Source organism: Ursus maritimus, unplaced genomic scaffold (genome assembly GCF_017311325.1).
Source record: "Ursus maritimus isolate PB19 unplaced genomic scaffold, ASM1731132v1 scaffold_1, whole genome shotgun sequence".
NCBI classification, from domain to species: domain Eukaryota; kingdom Metazoa; phylum Chordata; class Mammalia; order Carnivora; family Ursidae; genus Ursus; species Ursus maritimus.
In genome coordinates this window covers 60,918,989-60,938,256 of record NW_024423343.1, presented here as the reverse complement: position 1 = coordinate 60,938,256, position 19,268 = coordinate 60,918,989, and the positions used below count along the sequence as shown (strand labels likewise).

General features: G+C 40.0%; 1 protein-coding gene across 1 annotated transcript in view; it reads right to left on the bottom strand.

The window, feature by feature from the left end:
- The window catches only part of LRP2 (LDL receptor related protein 2), a 180,244-nt gene that overhangs the window by 135,318 nt on the left and 25,658 nt on the right, over positions 1–19,268 (bottom strand). The window contains exons 5-10 of the mRNA XM_040636652.1: positions 16,506–16,622; positions 5,188–5,298; positions 4,745–4,858; positions 3,436–3,552; positions 1,882–2,034; positions 698–817 (exon numbers count right to left, since the gene is read on the bottom strand). Of these exons, the coding sequence (XP_040492586.1) occupies positions 698–817; positions 1,882–2,034; positions 3,436–3,552; positions 4,745–4,858; positions 5,188–5,298; positions 16,506–16,622 (732 nt within the window). The remainder of the gene's footprint in view (positions 1–697; positions 818–1,881; positions 2,035–3,435; positions 3,553–4,744; positions 4,859–5,187; positions 5,299–16,505; positions 16,623–19,268) is intronic.

Sequence of the window (19,268 nt, the reverse complement as noted above, 5' to 3'; positions counted from 1 at the left end):
TAGTGGGAGAAATCATTCCTATAATTCAGGTAAGAGAGATGTGAGAAATACTTGGTGCACCAGCATCAATGTTCAACGCCACCCAAATGAAGGAAAAAGAAAGTGTTTGTCCTTGAACAAAGCTTCGAGAAGCTTCAAGGACAGGTGAAAATCAATGGAATTGACAATCAGCATGGCATGGGCACTGACTGGCCACTGTGGTCAGTGGGGCAGTGAGCTGGTGATCCTCTGCTGTTAGGTAACCACCCTGTAGTTGCTGGATCCTGAAGAGGTTTGAGCATCCTGGAGAAGAGGCCAGGGGAGCAGGGTAGGGTAGTTGATGGGTTCAGGCAGCGGTTATTTACCAACCACATGGATGTACTCCAGTATTAAGCACCCAGTATGGCTGCAACAACCCTGCTTCTGAATAGTTAAAAAGAAACACAAAAGACTTCTTCCTTCATCAGGCTGTAGACAGGTATCCATGGAGCTAGTCAACTCACTCAAAGAACCACTCTTTGGCCTTGTGGACCTCACAAAAGTCTCTCCAAGTTAAAACTTCATATTGTCCAGGTTTTCTATGGGGACTGTGTTACTCTTTGTTATAAAGATCGCCACTCCTATCCACAAGTACAAACACCCTGATGTCAGAGATCAAAGACGCCATCAGTGCCACAGCACTGTGACGAAACACTAGACACTCCCACCTGTCACTTACCGACACAGTTTCGGGTATTATTTTGGTCAACGATAAAACCTGGGGGACAATAACACATCCCTCCATTTGGTGACATACGGCATTGGTACTCACAGCTCAATAGAGAACACAAATTCACATCTAAACAGAGAAAAACACTTTGTTAAGTGAATGGTGACCTGTGGACAAGACGGATGTACCTATAACATAAGAGCGTCTTTTATCAAACCTAAAAGCTGAGCAAGCATGTAGTAAAGGCACAGAAATTATTAGTCTTCAAGCCTTACTGCAATATTTTGCAATAAAAGCTCAACTCACATTTTTAAAAAATAACTCCTTTTAAAGTTATAACTGTGCAAGTCATCTTAAGTGCTATTTACAGAAAAATCAGGTCATAAGTCTATCTTTTTGTCTACATAATAGAAAAAGTCAAGAATTCTCAAGTGACTGGATTAAGAATAACATTAAACATGTTAAGCATGGCTACTCTGAACACCTACGAGATAACTTACACTACTGATGAAATCTACATCATAAATTGTATTCTCTTACAGGAAAGTCAATTGTCCACACAGCTGATGGAGTAATGGTGGGAGGATATTCCACAGCCACAGAAAAAGAAAAAGAAAAACTAATTCAAGATATCTATCACAGAAACCAGAAACTTCCTTTTGGAGTATAGCTAGATAAGACTTTTCCATAAGTATAAGCCAGGAGATAAAATCTCCAGAACATCTTTAGAATCCTGAAAATTGCCATTAAAACCATTTTGTCTGTGTGAAGGAAGAAACGCCACAAATATTTTGTAGCTCCTCCCATCACGAGATGGAGTCTGTGGCAACAATCCACTGAATCTGGGCTTGGCCAAATGATTTGCTTTGGCCAATAGCACATTTAGCAAACATGACCCAAGAAGAGATTTAAAAGAGCTTGCACACTAGGGTTTACCTTTCCTCCTATCATGGGGAAGGTTCTAGTCCGAGCTTTTATTGCAATATTCTCGACATGTGAGTGAGCTGATCTAGGCCACAAGAACTTCCCAGCCAACCCACAGAACTATGAGAAATAATAAATACTTGTTTGTGTAAGCCGGTAAGTCTTGGGATAGTTATGCAAACACTGACACTCTCTGTGCGTGGGAATCGATTATAGAAAAACAGAAACAGCTTTACCTGAAAGCTACCCAGATAAATTTCCGTACTCACCACAATATCTCCCTTTGGTGCTATTGTTTTCGTCCTCTCCTCCTGGACAATCTATAGTCCCATCACAAACATTTCCAATTGGGATGCATTTTCCAGACTCTGGACAAGCCCATTCGCCTGGGTAGCATTCACGAATATGGTGACTACTGCTTTCTGCAGGGGAGGAATAAAAGAATCACAGGCCACATGAGAGATGGATCCAGCTCTTTTTCATCCATGGGTAAGAGAGAATACAGATCAGGTGGACAAGAGAAGTCCACCAATGACCTAAATTGGTAATTTCTAACTCTACTACTAGTCTTCTATTGGGATTCTAAGAAGTGACAGTGGAATTCTTCAAGTTCCAGTCTTTCTAAGGTAGGCAGTCCTCAGCCAGCTTATAAGAGGAAGAAGAGACAGGCCTGAATTATCAAACAAACTAGATTAATAACCCCTAGAAGAAAATTCAGTTATTTAAATCACGAATTACAGAACTAGAATTATCGAGGTAATACCAAGGTTCCTGAGTTTTCATTCTGTTTTTACTTTTGTCTTTCTTGGGAGGGGGGGGCTGTTTGATTTTTTTCTTCTTTAGTGAAATGTCGAAAATGTAAGAAAACCTGTAACTAAACTGTATGGAGACTACTTCTTGGAACACCAAAACCAATGGATCTTCCCCAAGCATCACTCTTTGTTATACTTGCTTTACGGTGTGGGTGTTAGGAACTTCTGAACTGTTGGACGTACAACTGGTGAAGGAGGTGGTATCTTTGGAATTTCCTTCTCAGAAAATCTTGAAACAATTCCCTAGGCAGCAGCCCTTCCTGCAACTACCAATCCCTACTTCTTTCTCGCACGTTCCCCACATGGCCTCTCTTCTACCACTGGATGTCAGTGCCTCATGTGGTTTAAACTCTGACTTTGAAAATAAAACAAACTAAACTATTACCAAGGTGCAAAGTCATTTTTCAAGGTTATAAGGTCAAGGCAAATCACATTTCCCCCCATTTTCCTTCCTTCCCCACCCTACTTCTTTTATACAAATAAACCTAGTCAAAAAAACAGCCTCCAAAGGAGAAAGTTAACCCGTGTTATAGAGGTGGGACAGACTGCCCCACCTATTTCGCTTTAGCAATAAGAGGGAAGAGATTATAATTTATACTGTAATGGAGTTCAGTATCTTTTTAAGCAAAGCCAGTGAAGTCACCTCCTTTTCCCCCACCCACTAAGTTACTTAAAATGCAGCCAATCCCGAGACTTGCTTGTCACACAGATAATTTCTAACAGGGGAAGTAGGAATACAAGTTCTGGAAAACACGTTAAGAAAATGCTTTTCAGGGACACGTGGGTGGCTCAGTCGGTTAAGCATCTGCCTGCAGCTCAGGTCATGATCCCAGGGTCCTGGGATCAAGTCCCGCATCGAGCTCCCTGCTCAGCGGGGAGCCTGTTTCTCCCTCTCCTCCCTGGCTCATGTTCTCTGTCTCTCTGACAAGTAAATAAATAATATCTTAAAAAAAAAAAAAAAAGATAAGAAAAAGAAAATGCTCTTCAGTCAGAATCTCTTCTCCTCCTTACCGCATCCGTTTTCATCGCTGTTATCCTTACAGTCATTCTCTCCGTCACAAACCGAATTTTGACTAATGCAGTAGCCGCTGTGGCAAGTGAACTGGTTGCCTCTGCAGGTCTCATAGGCTGGAAGGAAATAACAGCTGTACTCCAAAGACACAAACCCCTTGGGAAAAATCAAAGAGTTCACCTCACTGCCTAAAGTTCTGTCAAGTATCTTGACAAAAAAAAAAAAAAAATACGGGAAAGAAAAGGGGGAAGAGAAGGAGAAAGAGGGGGAGAAAAGGAAGAAACATAACAGCAGCTTTGGGTCGAGGAAATGAACTCAGGTGCCAGTCTATGTTTCTCAAGATTACAAACAAGGCAGTGGGCTGTAGGGAGACACAGACCAGAGAACGCAGACTGATGAGGGTGCTGCAGGCACGGCAATGGCCAACGTGCCCTCGACTTTATCACAAGCACTGAAACTGCTATCCAGGACCAAATGATGCTGAGTCACCCGTTCCATGTTGTCACATTCTCTTTAATACAGTCACTGAAATAAGCCCAGGGGCCAGAAGGGAAATCAGGCATGGCTCATAAAAAGTCAGGGTGATATCAAAAATATTTAACAAGGCATAGGTGCCAACCAATCAAAACGGGTGTGGTGACAAATCTTAACATTCTAGTAAATAAATGACCATGGAAAGGTGCCAACTAATTTTGTGAAATTAGTAAAACTCTCTCACAAAGACTTCAAACTACATATTCCAATAACATGAGTCCAGAGTTGGCCACAACAAAAGGTGGGTTGCATTGCAGGCAACGACTTAGGAAAAAAAAAAAGTAGGGTCAGAGTTCAAAAGCAGAGGCAACGAAAACCATCCCAGCACACTGAAACTGTCCCATCCCTCCAATTCCAGGGTGGTCAGAACTTCATAGTAAAGAGGAGAGCTGGGGGACTACTGCCATTAGGGAACTCGCCCTCCCTTCCAAGTCCTTCTCTCGCTCTCCTATCAAGGTTATCAGACCCATTCCTGAAGAATGGGTCATTTTAGAGCTGGGTGACACAATTCACCCTGTCCCCTTGTGGCCGAAAAAAAAAAAAATGCACACTGTCCATCAGCAATCCTTCAACTCCACACAGATTCTTGAACGATAAAGGAGGCCAGGTCTAGCTTCACTCCTGAAGCTCATGCCATGGGCTCTAAATGATCTCTTGGCTCCATCTGCCATCAGACACAGTGACCCTTTTGTCTGAAAAGAGTGGTACATTCGTCAGAAAAGAACTACAACAACACTCCTAGCAACCTGACCCAGCACAAGGAAATCACCGTACTGCAGGAATGTTCGTCGCTGCCATCCTCGCAATCCGGGTAATGGTCGCAGACGTAGGCATGAGGGAGGCACACCCCACCATCACACTGGAACTCGTGTTGCAGACATACCTTAGCTGCGACACAAAGGTAGCAAGGGAGAGCAGAAAGGGAAGTTCAGTTCCACTGTAGCCATTTAATTTCACAGGAAGATTCTGTCTCAAGTTTGAAAAGAGATTTTTATTACGCAGCAACATGCTGGTAAATGTTTAACGACCAATTCTCCAGGAACAAAAAGTCCCTGACTTGGAGTGTTTGCCAATTTCCATGGTGCAAATACTCCCACCGTGGCTGACTTTAAGCCACCGACATGAATTCACTGAACACAAATTCGAGACGAGATTGTATAACCGGCCAGTATAAATGAGCCGCCGCACACCCTGTACACCCTGTACACGTTACTTACTGCAATTGTTTTCATCAGAGAAGTCTCTGCAGTCAACTTTCCCATCACATTTCTGACTGCTGTTATAGCAGGCTCCATTGGCACAAGTGAGCTGTTCACACGTTGGGTATTCTGAAAGGATCAGCACACAAATCTTAAGACATTCCTTCTGCAAACTCTTCTTAAGTCATTGCTACAAGCTAGATGCTAGATGCTGAGCATATACTGACCACGTCTCTTTTGCAAATTACAAACTGGGTGGAATGCTAATGTGGGAAGCATAGAGTTCTAGGAGAATGCTGAGTAGGGGGGAGTCCGGAGCCCAGGGAAGTCTCCCCTAAAGAAGCGACCTATGAGCTCAGAGCTGAAGAATGAAAAGGAATTTAACTTATTTCAAAATGGAACCTTCTTTTACATAATGCAGATAACATCCCAGGAAGCCAGTGTACCACCGCACGTGCTTTGAGAAATGAAGGGCTATTTCTTTTGCTAGAGGGCTGTAGAAAGAAAACAGGCTTATAAGTCAGAAGAGCTGGGACCTGGGGCACCACTCAGTAGCTATTTACTCTTACTCAAGCTGCTTATCCTCTCAGTTACCCTAACTTTATCCATACATTTGGATCATTCACTTCACAGGGTAGAGGGACCTCAAAAGACCATGTCTACTAAAGCACTCTGAAAAGCACAATGTGCTCTCCGAGCACAAATAACTGTTACCACATTATACACGTATGCTCCAACCAGATGCTTAACTCTGGTTTTCTAGGTCGCAGTGGAAAAATCAGGATGTCCCTTTCAGGAATAACGGACTGTCAGTCCCTCCCCTGTGCGTCCCCAGACTTGAAATGTGTGTCTCTCATGATCCCGAATGAAGGCTTCATTCTGTTGGTTGTTTTTCTGTTTCCCCCACCACACAATGACACCCTCTAAGATCTAGGATCCTGTCTTACTCATTTTAGGATCCCCAACCCTTAGTGCAGGGACTGGATCATTACTTGGGGTACTCAAGAAATGCTAGATATTGATATTGACTTATCACAGATTAACTTTTTATTTAAAAAGCTTTTGAAAATATTTTGAATTTCTGCCTTTTATGGTGTTTAAAATTCTCCTTCTCACAAATTGATACTTTCCTGGTCTGATTTTTTTTTCATTAAAGATTGTTCTCATAACTATTCTCATATGATCTTCAAATTCATCTTTAACTAAGGAAAAGGTGTGTCTTACATAAGGTCTCGAAGACTAGACAGTCGAGTCCCATTTTGAGGCCTAATTTTGCATTGAAGAACCTACTCTGAGGATTCACAGACATGGATGGATAATTCCTTGGATAGTCCCAAAGACTCCTTCAAGCAGCAGCAGTGCGTACAGTTCTGTGCTGAAAATATATTAAACCTGTAGTGTGTTAACAACTCACACTTTAATAGAAGATGGACCCTCAAATGATACTTTTCCATTTTTTTCATATAGTGAAAGAAGCAGCCCAAATATTCTCATCTCCAGAAGTTCAAAACTGGACCATAAGTGTCTTTAAATACCTAAATTGTCATTTACATTTAGTCAATCATATATGAAAATGGAAGGCATTTTAAAATAGCTGATTAAGATTTTAAATTTTTTCTGAATTCTATTTTATTTTTTGTAAGTCCAAGAATCAGTTTGTGCTGAGGGCTACTGCTGTCTTTTCATCATTGAGATGGTATGCACTACCAATATACCTTCAAAGGGTCACACAACTCTGTTTATGAATTCTGACTTCCAGAGATGCAAGAGGCCGGTTGAGTCTGGCCAGCAGTTCCCCTCCCCCAGAAGCCAGATAGCTCCTAGAGTCAGTATGTTGTCTAGCCTTTAAAGAGCAGCAGCAAGCAGGAGAGAGATCTTAGAAAACCCTGTCTTTGCAGTAGATAAGATATCTGTGTGGAGGAAAACTTATTTGAGAGTGGATGGTGACTACCTCACTTGAGGTGATTACAGTAGATATGAAGGATCCGGGACAAATATATGAAGCAGATCACTTGTTCTCCCCATTCTGTTTTGAAAGCCAGTGCCATAAAACTGAGAAGGGAGGAACTGTAACAGTACCCACTGACAGGACTTAAAGTTTACTGACCCGCCTCATTCCCCCCAACAAACAACAGGCCAGCTTAATGTCATCAGGGAGAGTATTGTTATGGTCAGAGGTCAGCAGTTAGACACCTGGAATGAGGAACCAACAGCTTTCTTGTCTCCATCCACGCTGATAATGAAATCTCTTCTCAATCAGCCAAGGACCTGCCTCACCTCTTACAAGCCTTCTGGTCTCTTCTGTGCATAGTTAACGGAGGTATATGCCCATAGGAAACACTGCATGGAGCTACCTGACTCCACTAAATACCGAAAATATTTGGAAATCTCCAAAGGGTTCACAGAGGAAATGGTTCACCCACACCGAGGAAATGGTTCCAAATCATTCACACTGAGCAAAATAAGAAATGAACAGCTTCTACTTCCCTTAAAGATTTCTATTACCAAAAAGGTTAATGAGTTTTGATCTACCCCAGGAAATAGGAAGTCACAATACTTTGAGATTGGGAGATATCTAAAATCTTTTTTTGGTTTATTTGCTGAGCAGGTCAGAGTCTAACCTTGCAAACTTTTTCCCATGGAGCAAATCCATCATGTAGATGAAATGTCCCACAAGATTTTAAGAGAAAGTATAACAGAAGAGATAATACACACATACACACACCAGAGGAACTCGCCCTTCTAAGTTTTGTATTAATGGAAAGACTGACAAGCAACTATTAATTAGTCCCAGACCTTTAAAGTTTATCTGACACAAAAATGCAAAAACACACTTGCTCACACCACCTCTTCCCTCTCCCTTCCTTCCTTCCTTTCTCCACATTCCAAATGTACATGCTTGTTCCCCCACAACTGGGAAGTCCCCCCACATATACATATAAGATGGGTGCTTAAAGATTTTTAAAATTTTTTCTCTGCTAATGACTTTATTTGGAGCAAGAAAGTTCCATGCCATAGTTCTGTTTAGATAATCAAGGAGGACGAAGTGCCTCGAAGACCTCGTGGACCTCCCAGAATGGAAATCATTCACAGCAGAGCAAGATATAAATATTAACACTACTCTTTATTATCTTGACAGGAAGGCTATAAATACATTCTATTCTCAGAATTTGGCAAAACGGCCAAAACGCACATAGAAAAGAAGACAGATTGATTACAAAGAAAGGGGAGGCATCTTAAAGATAGATTATGAAACTTAAGCTAAGATTTAAAGGAAAACAAGAAATTACTAATACAAGTCCTGCTCAAGATACCTGAGACCTTTCAAGGTCCTAGCATCATCCTTTTACGCTACTCTGGGTCTAAGGAGCGCTATCCTGTCAAAGAATGATTTGCCAGAAAGTTTGCCAGTTTGGTGACCAGCACTTAGCTGCAGGTATTACCCACAAAAATAAGCAATGGCAATAATAGTCATCAATAATATATATTGAAAACTACGCGCCAGAAACTTGTCTAAGTACTCGGTGTGTCTGAATTCATTTCTCCTTATAATAACCCTATGAGCTAGGTACAATTACTCTCACTTTATTGATTTTATGTACGGGTCTTTCCGAGGTTAAGTACTTTTACTTTTTTTAAAAAAAGATTTTTATTTATTTATTTCAGACAGAGAGCAAGGGCGAGAGGGGGAGCAGGTGGGGAGGGGCAGAGGGAGAAGCAGGCTCCCCGCTGAGCAGGGAGTCCAACACGGGGCTCGATGCCACCGGGATCATTACCTAAGCCGAAGGCAGACGCTTAACTGACTGAGCCACCCAGGCACCCCTGACATTAAGTAATTTTAAAAAGGTCTTACAACCAAGAAATTAGAGAGGCAGAATTCAAATTCAGGCAATTAGGTTCCACAATGCATGTCCCTAGCACTACAACAGATAATAGCCATTACTGCTTATAGGCTTCCAAGTAAGTAGTGGGAAGAAGCAAAAATTACAGAAATAAAATGAAATTGAATGAAGGGAAATGGAAACTCTTAAAAAGACAGTTTAAAAAGGAAGAGAAATAACACAAGAGTAAAAACAAAGTTTTCCTTTCTTCCGTTTAGTTTCCCATTCCACTTTCAGCAGTCTGGAGAGGTGGGGCCAATTCTAGATCTATGGCATATTCTACTAAGGACTTCAATCCAGTATGATCTAGGAATTCTGGGAAAGCCTATGCTGGGAAATAGAGCTTTCCGGGAGTACCAGAACAAACAAGAGAGTCAGTCCCCAAAAAACATGCCACAAAATAGGAGGGGATCCACTGTACCCTCTCCCCAGTCAAATTCAAGTCCCTGAAGTGAGTGCCATCACAGACTAGCACCGAGAAACTACAGTAATATACAAGAGAACAAGAGAAAAGCCTCTTTTCAAAAATAATTTCAATGCCTTTCAGTAAAAGGCATATACATAATAAGATTTATAAAATGGAAAAAGCAGTTCAGCACCTTAGGAAGAAAAAGTAAATACAGTCCATCCCAAGGGCTAGTAGAATTGGACTAACAGCAAGGGTAGACTAAGCAGCTTTCAGGAAACTGAAACCAAAAAAAGAAAAACATTAAATTACCTAGTTTTTCTTACCCTCCTCCCTTTGAACTGCTGGGTCTTACGTCCCAAAACCCTATCTGGTCTCTATTCACGGTGACCTGATCTACACCTAAATTAGAAATGTGCCTGAGAGGCCCCCTGCAAAGATTTTGGATCTACAGTACCTCTTTCTTACCACGCAGAGAACTACCACCAAGATCTGCAAAGAAAGGAAACACTGACATAGTTCTAAATTCTTAAAAAATAATAAAAATCTCACTTCTGCCCTAACACAGGAGTAACTGAGCCACAAGGCGGAAAACTGTGCACCAAATGCTCCAAGGAATAGTGCGAAGAAGTGAGGTGGCTTCTCGTGGGTGAGCAAACGTCTACAATGTGCCCCAGATTTAGTGGTGCTGGTTCTCCAAAGGAGTTACCGAGCTATGGGTTTTCATTCAGGGGACACAGCACCTATCTCTGCCTTAGAGTTACCTCCGTGACTCATCTGAGCAGAACAAATGGGCAAGTTTTAACTGAAGGAAGAGCACCTGCACCACACAATTTTAAGAGTGGCCACTTTCGAACCATAGCCAGAAACGGTGTGGCTCAGCTCTCTACCGGGAACCTGGCTGCAGATAGCTGAGGGCTCACTGGCAAGTCACTGCAGCATGAACGTCATTATGCTAAAAGCCGGTTATTCTACAGGGTGCTACCTTCCTTTTCCTTCTCAATAGGATTTCATTCTGTCCAACATACAGTTACTGAAGTCCACCTTCCTCGATACTTTGCTAAGAACCGAATAAAGAGAGAAACAGAATTACAAGTGAAGTAGAAATTCCCACAGCCTTTAAAAAAATGTTTTATTCAACAAATAATTAGTGCATACCTATAGCAGTACGAGGTCCTAGAGAAGTGACGGACTTCATAAAATCCCTGCTCTCGTGGACCTTAGTCTTTGGGAGAGTGGAAGGACAGACATTAAAACAAATGTCCCGTAGAGAAAAATGTTATGGAAATAGAGCAGGACGGAATGAGAAGGGGGGGGGGGAGTCACTCCCTGATAAGGCGACAGTTGAACAGGAGCCGTCAGGTTTAGCAAAACGAAGGTCATTGGTGGTATTGACAGGAATGCTTTCAGGAGACTGGTGGGCAAGGGCCATTTTCAGTGAGCTCAAGAAAGAAAAAGGAGAGGAAATGGAGGCAGGGATATTAAAGACAACTCTCTGTAACTTCATTATACAAGGGGGCAAGGAAATTGGGCAACAGCTGAGAGGGGTCTTAGGGTCTTGGAATAAATATAAGGTGCTTGTATGATGGGAATCTAAACAAGAAATTTTTATTTCCCGAAGGTTTCGGGGCTCCGACTTCTGTCTGAGCTGTAAGAATGCTAAAAAGGTACATGTGGGACGTTCTCTGACAGATAAGATGGGGTCAGTCTCCCTGCTTGTGCTTTCTCACCTGGAGTACAGAGAGGACAGCGGGAGCAAGGCTTACTGGGCAAAGTAAATGTGCAACCGAGCTTGAGGAAAAGCGTGTTCTTCACAAGCCATCATAGTCCACAGAATGACTCTTTATTCCTCTGTTTCCCCGGCTGGAGTTTCAGCAATTAGATATATAAAGGCAAATGTTTGAATTCTAAAGAACAGAAAGTCAATAGAAATAAAACTTCATGGACAAAGCAGCCCCAGTTGCAGGCAGACCAAATGCTGCTGATTACCAGCAAGAAAGCCTTCATTGTAACAGGGATTTTATTTACCCTTTCTTTGGCATTCCTAAGTATCAAAAGAGAAGGACTGCAAACCAATGATAATTAGCTATAGTTTTACTCGCACCAAAATCACTCTAATATGGCACTCGATAAAAGCAAAATAATCTCTTTGCTTAACTGGGAAAAACTGTACGATTTTTGAGCAACTGAAAGTCACTGCAATATATTAACTGAATGACCTATAATTGCTGCATTGTTCTGATGTTTATCTTGGACTCTGCATGAGTGGTTTCTCCTTGATGCTAATCCCATTAGAAGTAAAATGGACTGCAGTTTTGAATCTCCTGTTCCTTGGTGGGGAAAAAATTAATTGACAAGCTATTTAATAGTAGGTGCCATTTTATAGATGGCTGGACTGAAGAATAAAATAACTTGGGGAAAATGAACTTTTACTAAACTGTCTCACAGCTTTTTATAATATATATATGAATACACACACACACATACACATATACATATTTAGAAATAGTTCTCAAACAGGAGAATAATCAAAAATACCTTATGGATATAGGAACACAGCAGACACAAAGAGCAAACATAATAAGAAGCTTTCATACGACACGAAATTTATCTGAAGGATAATCTTTTTAGTGGGATCTTACTATGCTTGCCCTCCTCACCATCTCACCCATTCTCTTCCCTCCCTCCCCCCTGCCTCCCTGAGAGAACTCTTACACACTCTTCTTTGTTCTGTAAAAGGAATGCCTGCAACAGACGCAAGGTGCTTTGCTGGAGCTCAATTTCTGGATCTTAGAAGCTTGAAAGGCTAGGGACCATAACCTAAGGGTCTGACCCGACAGGCAGGACTATGAACTATAGGGTCAAGCTTCCTGATCCTTTCAAATATTTGGGGAGAAGAATTCAGTCCTTCTTTGGAGCTTTTCCAACATCATTACTACATTTAAGTGGTTTCTAGGTGCCTAATATATTTAGACCCCTTCCTGTAGACAACCTTATTTCTGAGAAATAGAAAAATGAAAGTCACACTCATAGGCTGATCCTGCATTTGTCCACAAGTAATGATTCCCAAGCATCATGACTACAGAAACAATAGAATAAAGTGTCATGTCTTACAAAAATGATTTCTGGGCAAGACTTGCTTATTCCTTCATCATATTGTAACATTCCAATTTAAAACAACTAATAAACAGCTACTATATATCCGAAGGGACATTTAAAATAGCTAGTATCTATATGACTAAATGGATCTTAGCAACAATCATCAGTGGCTGATAGTTAGACATTATATGCCTCCTAATGGAAATATATACCTTTATATTCAAAGTATTGTTGCCCCTCCACACGTACATGGACTGTGGGAAACTCAGGGCAAGTAGTTTGGTTTTTTCAACAAATACATTGCTAGGGGTAAAAAACAGAAATGGAAGACAAACTTACAAATCGAAAGACAGCAACTAACTCCAACGTATACATTTTATTTGGACTTTGATTTAAATGACACTGTAAAAAATAATAACAAGCCACTGGGGAAATTTTAAGAACTGATTATTTTAAAGAACAGTTGTTAACTTTTAGATATGGTCATGATTATTGTTATGTTATGCTAGGTTTTAGTCCTTATATTTTGGAGATAAATACTGAATCATTTAAAGATAAAATTACATGATTTGTGAGAACTGCTTCAAAATAATGGAGAGAAGAATAAAGAGCTATTAGGTAAGACAAAATTAGCTAAGAGTTGGTAATTGATATAACTTGAGTGATGAGTATGGAGTTGATCATATAATTCACCCTGCTTTTGATTTTGTTTAAAACCTTCCATAGCAAAAAGCTTTAAATAATAATTTTTAAATGATAAAATAGCTAAGTAACCGTCAGGCAAAAATACTCTAAACTCCCATTACTAAAGAAAAGTATTCCAAGAGCATGGGCATAGGCTTTAGACCTAGGTTAAAAGCCTGGCTCCTCCACACCTGATTCTTGACAATCTTTATAGTCTCTGTAAAGAGAAGATGTTCACCACACCCACCTTGTGGTATTCACATAAAAACTGCATAAAACAGTGATTGCTGCTCCGTGAATGGCAGTTCCCTTTCCCATTTTCCACAAGTGTTCCAAACAAAGAGGAAAAACAAAATGAGGCCAATCTGTCTCTCTATATTAGCACTTTCTAAAGACTTTGATCCAGGCCATTCATTTCTTTTTTGTACGAATCTGGCTGTGGCCAGGAGATCAAAGCACAAAGAAGTATGAAGATTCTTTTCTTAATTTCCTGATTTCTGAGATTTTTTTATACTCCTCCATAAATAACACATGGTAATAAATAAACAAGGCAAAGAGAAATAGGAAAGAATACTTCATTATAAAACCCACTTGCATGTGTCAGATTCATCTTAGGGCTATGAACCCTGCAGAATTCATGACTTGTACGATTCCAGGAGCAATTAACTATCATCTAAACCTGGCTCTCTTTCCTTAACAAATCCTTGTTTCACCTATTCCTTGTACTTAAAAAAACAAATAAAAACTTGATTAAAAATTCCTGCTCAGATATTTTATAAAGCTCACTCACTTCCTTTCCTCCATTCCTTTCTGTAACAGCTGCTTGCATGCTCGTACCCTGCCAGCTTTTTTCCGGAAGGTCTATTGGCAAAGTCGTGAGGGGGTTGTACTGGTGACTTTAGACTTGGCTGCGGGGTGTTCACATGGAATAAATCCAAACAGTCTGTCTGTTCCAGCTGCCTTTTACTTTCCCTAAAGCAGCATTTCCTTCATTCCCATTGCATTTCCAATAAAGCACTCATTTTTGTCCACTTGTAAATTAGGGATAAAGACACAGACTGTTGGCTGGTGGCACAGCCTCGGGTTCTCTCTTAAACTTGCACAAGGTAGAACTTTCTCCTTCTGTAAATAAAGTCCTTCATGAAAAGCGATCACCAGACTTGGAGCCAGAAGATGGATTTAGCCCTAGCACTGCCACACACTGTACAACCTTGAACAAGCCATTCTACTCTTTGCAGTCCCAGTTTCTTTATTTATGAGGGTATACTGACACCTGCCCTATTGTCCTCATTGAGGAACTTAATTAAGAATAACAACAGGAATTTATGTAATACTTAGCAGTTTACAAAATACTATAAAATATATGATCCATCACTTTATTAATCAAAAATATTTTCTTCACTTGCCACAATGAAGAACCTATTATTTGCTTCCCAAAGCACTGAGAGTCCTTGACTCAAGAACTTGCTATTTTGTGACGTCCAGACAGACACTACCATCTCTATAATTGTCAATACTGTGTCTAAATTTTCAAAGTGAAAAGGGACCCAAATTAGAGGTCACATAATCCCTTTCCAAGAGAACATTTAAGTTGGAAATTATACAACACAACTGTACCAGTAATTCTGCTAGAGATACAAAGACAAATAGCACAGCATCCTCTCAAAGAAAAATAGACCCAAGGAAAGAAAGCACTGAAGGAGAAGAGGTGTTTTTTAAAATGCATCGTGTGTTGGGGCACCTGGGTGGCTCAGTCAGTTAAGTGTCCGCCTTCGACTCAGGTCAGGATCCGGGAGTCCAGGGATCGAGCTCCCTGCTCAGCAGGGAGTCTGCTTCCCCCTCTCCCTTTGCCCCTCCCCACCCCCGTTAGTGCTCTCTCTCCCTCTTACTCTCTCTCAAATAAATAAATAAAATCTTTAAAAAAATAAAATAAAATGCACTCTGTAATAATAATGTGGATGCAACATGAATATGGACCTGTTTGGACCCAGATCTTTCCTTTTCACATATAGTAGTATTTCTTCCATGAAGAATACAGTTTGAACAGTATAGTGAAATAGGAATGATTTGCTCATAACCAGTTTGTGTTAGCTCCCACCCAAGGCATATGCACCTTATTGGGAAATGTACCAAAATATACAGAAGATGGTCCTCTTATCAAGAAACATAAAATACATCATTTGGACCAAAGGAAGAAATTCAGGAACAGTCCAGAAAACTAAATTAAATCAAAATGATCAAACAATAGAGGAGGTGTCCCATAAGAACGGACTAAAACTTAAATCTCAGTTGGAGACATAATAACTAAGACGTTTATGATCGAGTTTTCTAAGGTACACAAAATCTACCCACTGATCATTGGAATAACGGAATATTAAAACAACTCCCTAAAGTTTGAAGCATAAATTTAAGAGCAAAGGAAAGAAACTAACCTTACTCAGCTCATAGTAAACTTATGAAATGCAGCCTATCAAAAGAAATTCAGGAAAAAAATGCGTAAGAACTCAAGGAAGTTCTGGATAAACTCACGAATGATATGCTCACAAGGGCTTTTAAGCAAAACTGGGTGTGTCTGAAGCTAAAGACACAGTGAGATGGACCACGGGACTGACACAGTAGAATAATTCCTATATTCTTTTAATCTAGCAATTCCACATAAACCTCAAGAGAGAGATTACTCCCCGCTTATTTGTAAGATGCACATGATGCACCATGATTGCACTCTTACTTTGGTTATGGTAATATCTCAACACTATACATAGAATACTGTGATTTCTATGCCTTATCTTGTGGTGACCAATTACAAACTGATGTAACAGGCTGCCATTGGAAAAAGCCATTTTCGAAATGTAGCTCTTTTCCAAACTGGAAAACACTGAGTCCATAAGAGCAGAAAAATTAATGGGACATTTGACCCAGAAATTTACCATAGTAATTTAATAAAACCCAAAATTAACCAAACTGGATTTTGTATTCGATGTATTCAATGAACTTTTGAGATTCTGTATTAATGTTAAAAGTCCCTTACTTCAAAAAATATATACAAATTTGATGTGCTAAGGCAGGACACAGTTAGAATGTCTTGCTAAAAATAGTCTGGTATCGGAGTATCACCTCTAATCCACACAAGAATCTGCCAAGAGATTTCAATAACAAGAGGCATATTGTAAGCATTTCTGTCCATCAACAAATCTAACAAATTGATTAAAATGCCAAAGGGACAAAGGTGAAAGCAAATATCAGTGCAAAGACTGAAAGGGACTCACGGCAGTCTTTCTCGTCAGTTCCATCTGAGCAGTCTCTGACGTGGTCGCACCTGTATTCGTTTGGGATACATTCACCATTGGAGCATGTAATTTGATGGCTTGAGCATGTTCTCCCAGCTGTGAAGGGGAAAAGATATTACTTCATAATTACTGCCAAAGACAGACCAATCCATTGACATTTACCAAAGACGAGTGAGGAAATTTGAAAGCAAATGCAAAAGAGTATATTGAACATAAAGTTCATAGGCTTAGAAAGCAGGTTACCCAGCTACACCAAGGTAGACAGCTCATAATGCAAAAGCAAAGGTATTATCATCAGGATACTATCAAAATGCTCACAGAACTGGAGCGCCTGGGTGTCTCAGTCAATCGAGCATCTAACTCTTGATTTCGGCTTAAGTCATGAACGGAGACTCCTGAGATTGAGTCTTGAAGCAGGGGCTCCACACTTAGTGGGGAGTCTGCTTCTCTCTGGCCCCCGCCTCCCCCAACTCCCGCTCACCCATGCATGCATGTGCTCTCTCTCCCTCTCTCTCTCCCTCTTGCTCTCTCTAAAGTAAATAAATAAAACCTTCAAAAAATCTTTTAAAAATGCTCGCGGAATCACATCAACACTCAAGCATGTTAGTGTAGGCAATTATATTATCGACGTGTGTTGAGAATACAATATAGATTGAAACCTATATGGTAAAAGGGATGAATGAAATAAGAATTTTGCAGATATAGGTATTGGCCAGGGATCAGTAAGTTTCCCCCTTGCCGAAATACTTGTTTAAACAAGAAGGATGTATGCAAAAGGGTTACAACAGTGGTTGTTTCTGAGTGATAAAAATATGGGTGTGATTTTTTTCTTTAGAGTTTTCTCTGTTATATGACTTTCTACATTGAATGTGTTATCAGTTTTATAAACAAACTAAACTAGCTTGTTTTTATCCTGTTGGTTACAGTAGGTAAAAGCAAGGCATCAGTAGTTTATCAAATTTGCCTCGGGATAAAACCGACCAAATCTAAGGAATTGATGCCGCAAGCATCATGTGAATGCCCTTCTGTAAGCCTGGGGCAGGAATTACCATGGGATTTTTCAACTGTCCACATAAAAAGAGAAGCATTTGGGGAATGGGGAATATGTGATCCACTGAGAAAAATTATAATCATCAAATGGAAGAAAAAAATTTTCCCCTGAATTTTTACAGAGTTCCCTATACTTGTATACTAAAGATTCTTAGGTTCAGCAAAATTTGGTTTTCTGATGAAATTACCTATCTATTAAGGGGTGTGCCATCATCTAAACTTAAAAACCTTTCTAAAAGACAAGTGGATAATCAATCATAGCTTTAGAGTTGACACTTGAAGATTCAAACATATAAAGGTTACCATGTGATAAGTAAGACATTAAAAACTATCCATAATTACTACCTCTTCCAGTTTAACTGATTATACCTTTCATGTCATCTTGTTCCTTCTTTCTGTTTAATAAAATGATTTCATTATGAATGTGTTATGTAATTCTTGAATAGCAAACATGACTTTTCCAGTCAGTCAATTTCTGACACTTTGACAGTATGATTTCATATTTTCTCCCAGTACCTTATAATTGTAAAATTAGAATAGAACAACTTTTCTAGAAGTCACTTAAATGTCTGAATTCTGCCCAAAGCAGACACAATTTTATCTAAGTAAGGCTAAGATTAATACTTCCTCACTAAATTCCCCTATAATTTACTTAAGTATATATTGCCAATTTCCACATAAAATTAAAGAACTTTTTTTATTCCCAAGAAAGGTAAGTCATGAGTATTTTCAAGCAAAATATGAAGAAAAACTAAATCAAGAGCCAATATTATTCTGAGTATCTTGGCTTTCTTCTTAAACTGAAGCCCAAAGCAATTCTATATTTTGTGCTTAAGATTTCAAAGGGGTTTATGAGGGAGCAATTAAAAGCTCATTCAAACATACAGAAATGATGAATTAAAATTATATGGATTCATCAACCAGTCTGATGCTAGGATTAACTTATTCACTCATTACATAAACATCTACGGAAGGCCTATTACATGCCACAAAGTACACCAACAATGGGAATACAATGATAAATTAAGCACAGTCCCTACCCTCAAGGAGCCCATAGTTTTCTAGGACATATTTCAAGAATTAATTAGAAAGCAATGATGAAAGTGAAGTATGGGCACCCAAGGAATTAACTATAGAAGGATCAGGAAGGAGTGCCTAATTCACTCTGAGATAAGAGCTTCCTTTGAGAGGTAACACCTCACCTGGGTCTTACAGGAGAAGCGGCTAGGTTAACCCCGTCAAAAGGAAAGGAGGACTGTCTAGCAACAAGCATTCAGGCAGCATTGCACAGAGGTCAAAGAGGGACACAGCATGATAAGCCCAAGGGAGCTATAAGCACTGATGTGACCCCACATGGAAATTTCAAGGCATGAACGGCCAAGTGATAGACATGGAAAAATAAGCACCAGCCGTATCTTAGAAGCCACTGTAAACCATGTTAAGGAGTTGGAGCTTTCTTCTTGGGGTGATACACACCAAAGGATGCTGGCAGTAATGATGTAAATGGGAAAGAGGTGAACTTTAGAGGTGTTAGGCCAGAGTTGGTGACTAAATATGGGCAGAAGAATCAAGAATAATTCCAAATTTCTAGCTCGAGTGCCTAAGGGATTGTGATATCCTTTCCATGCTAACTGATTACATCTTCAATGTCACTGACAGCCATCTTTATATTTCCTCTAATAAAATGCCTTC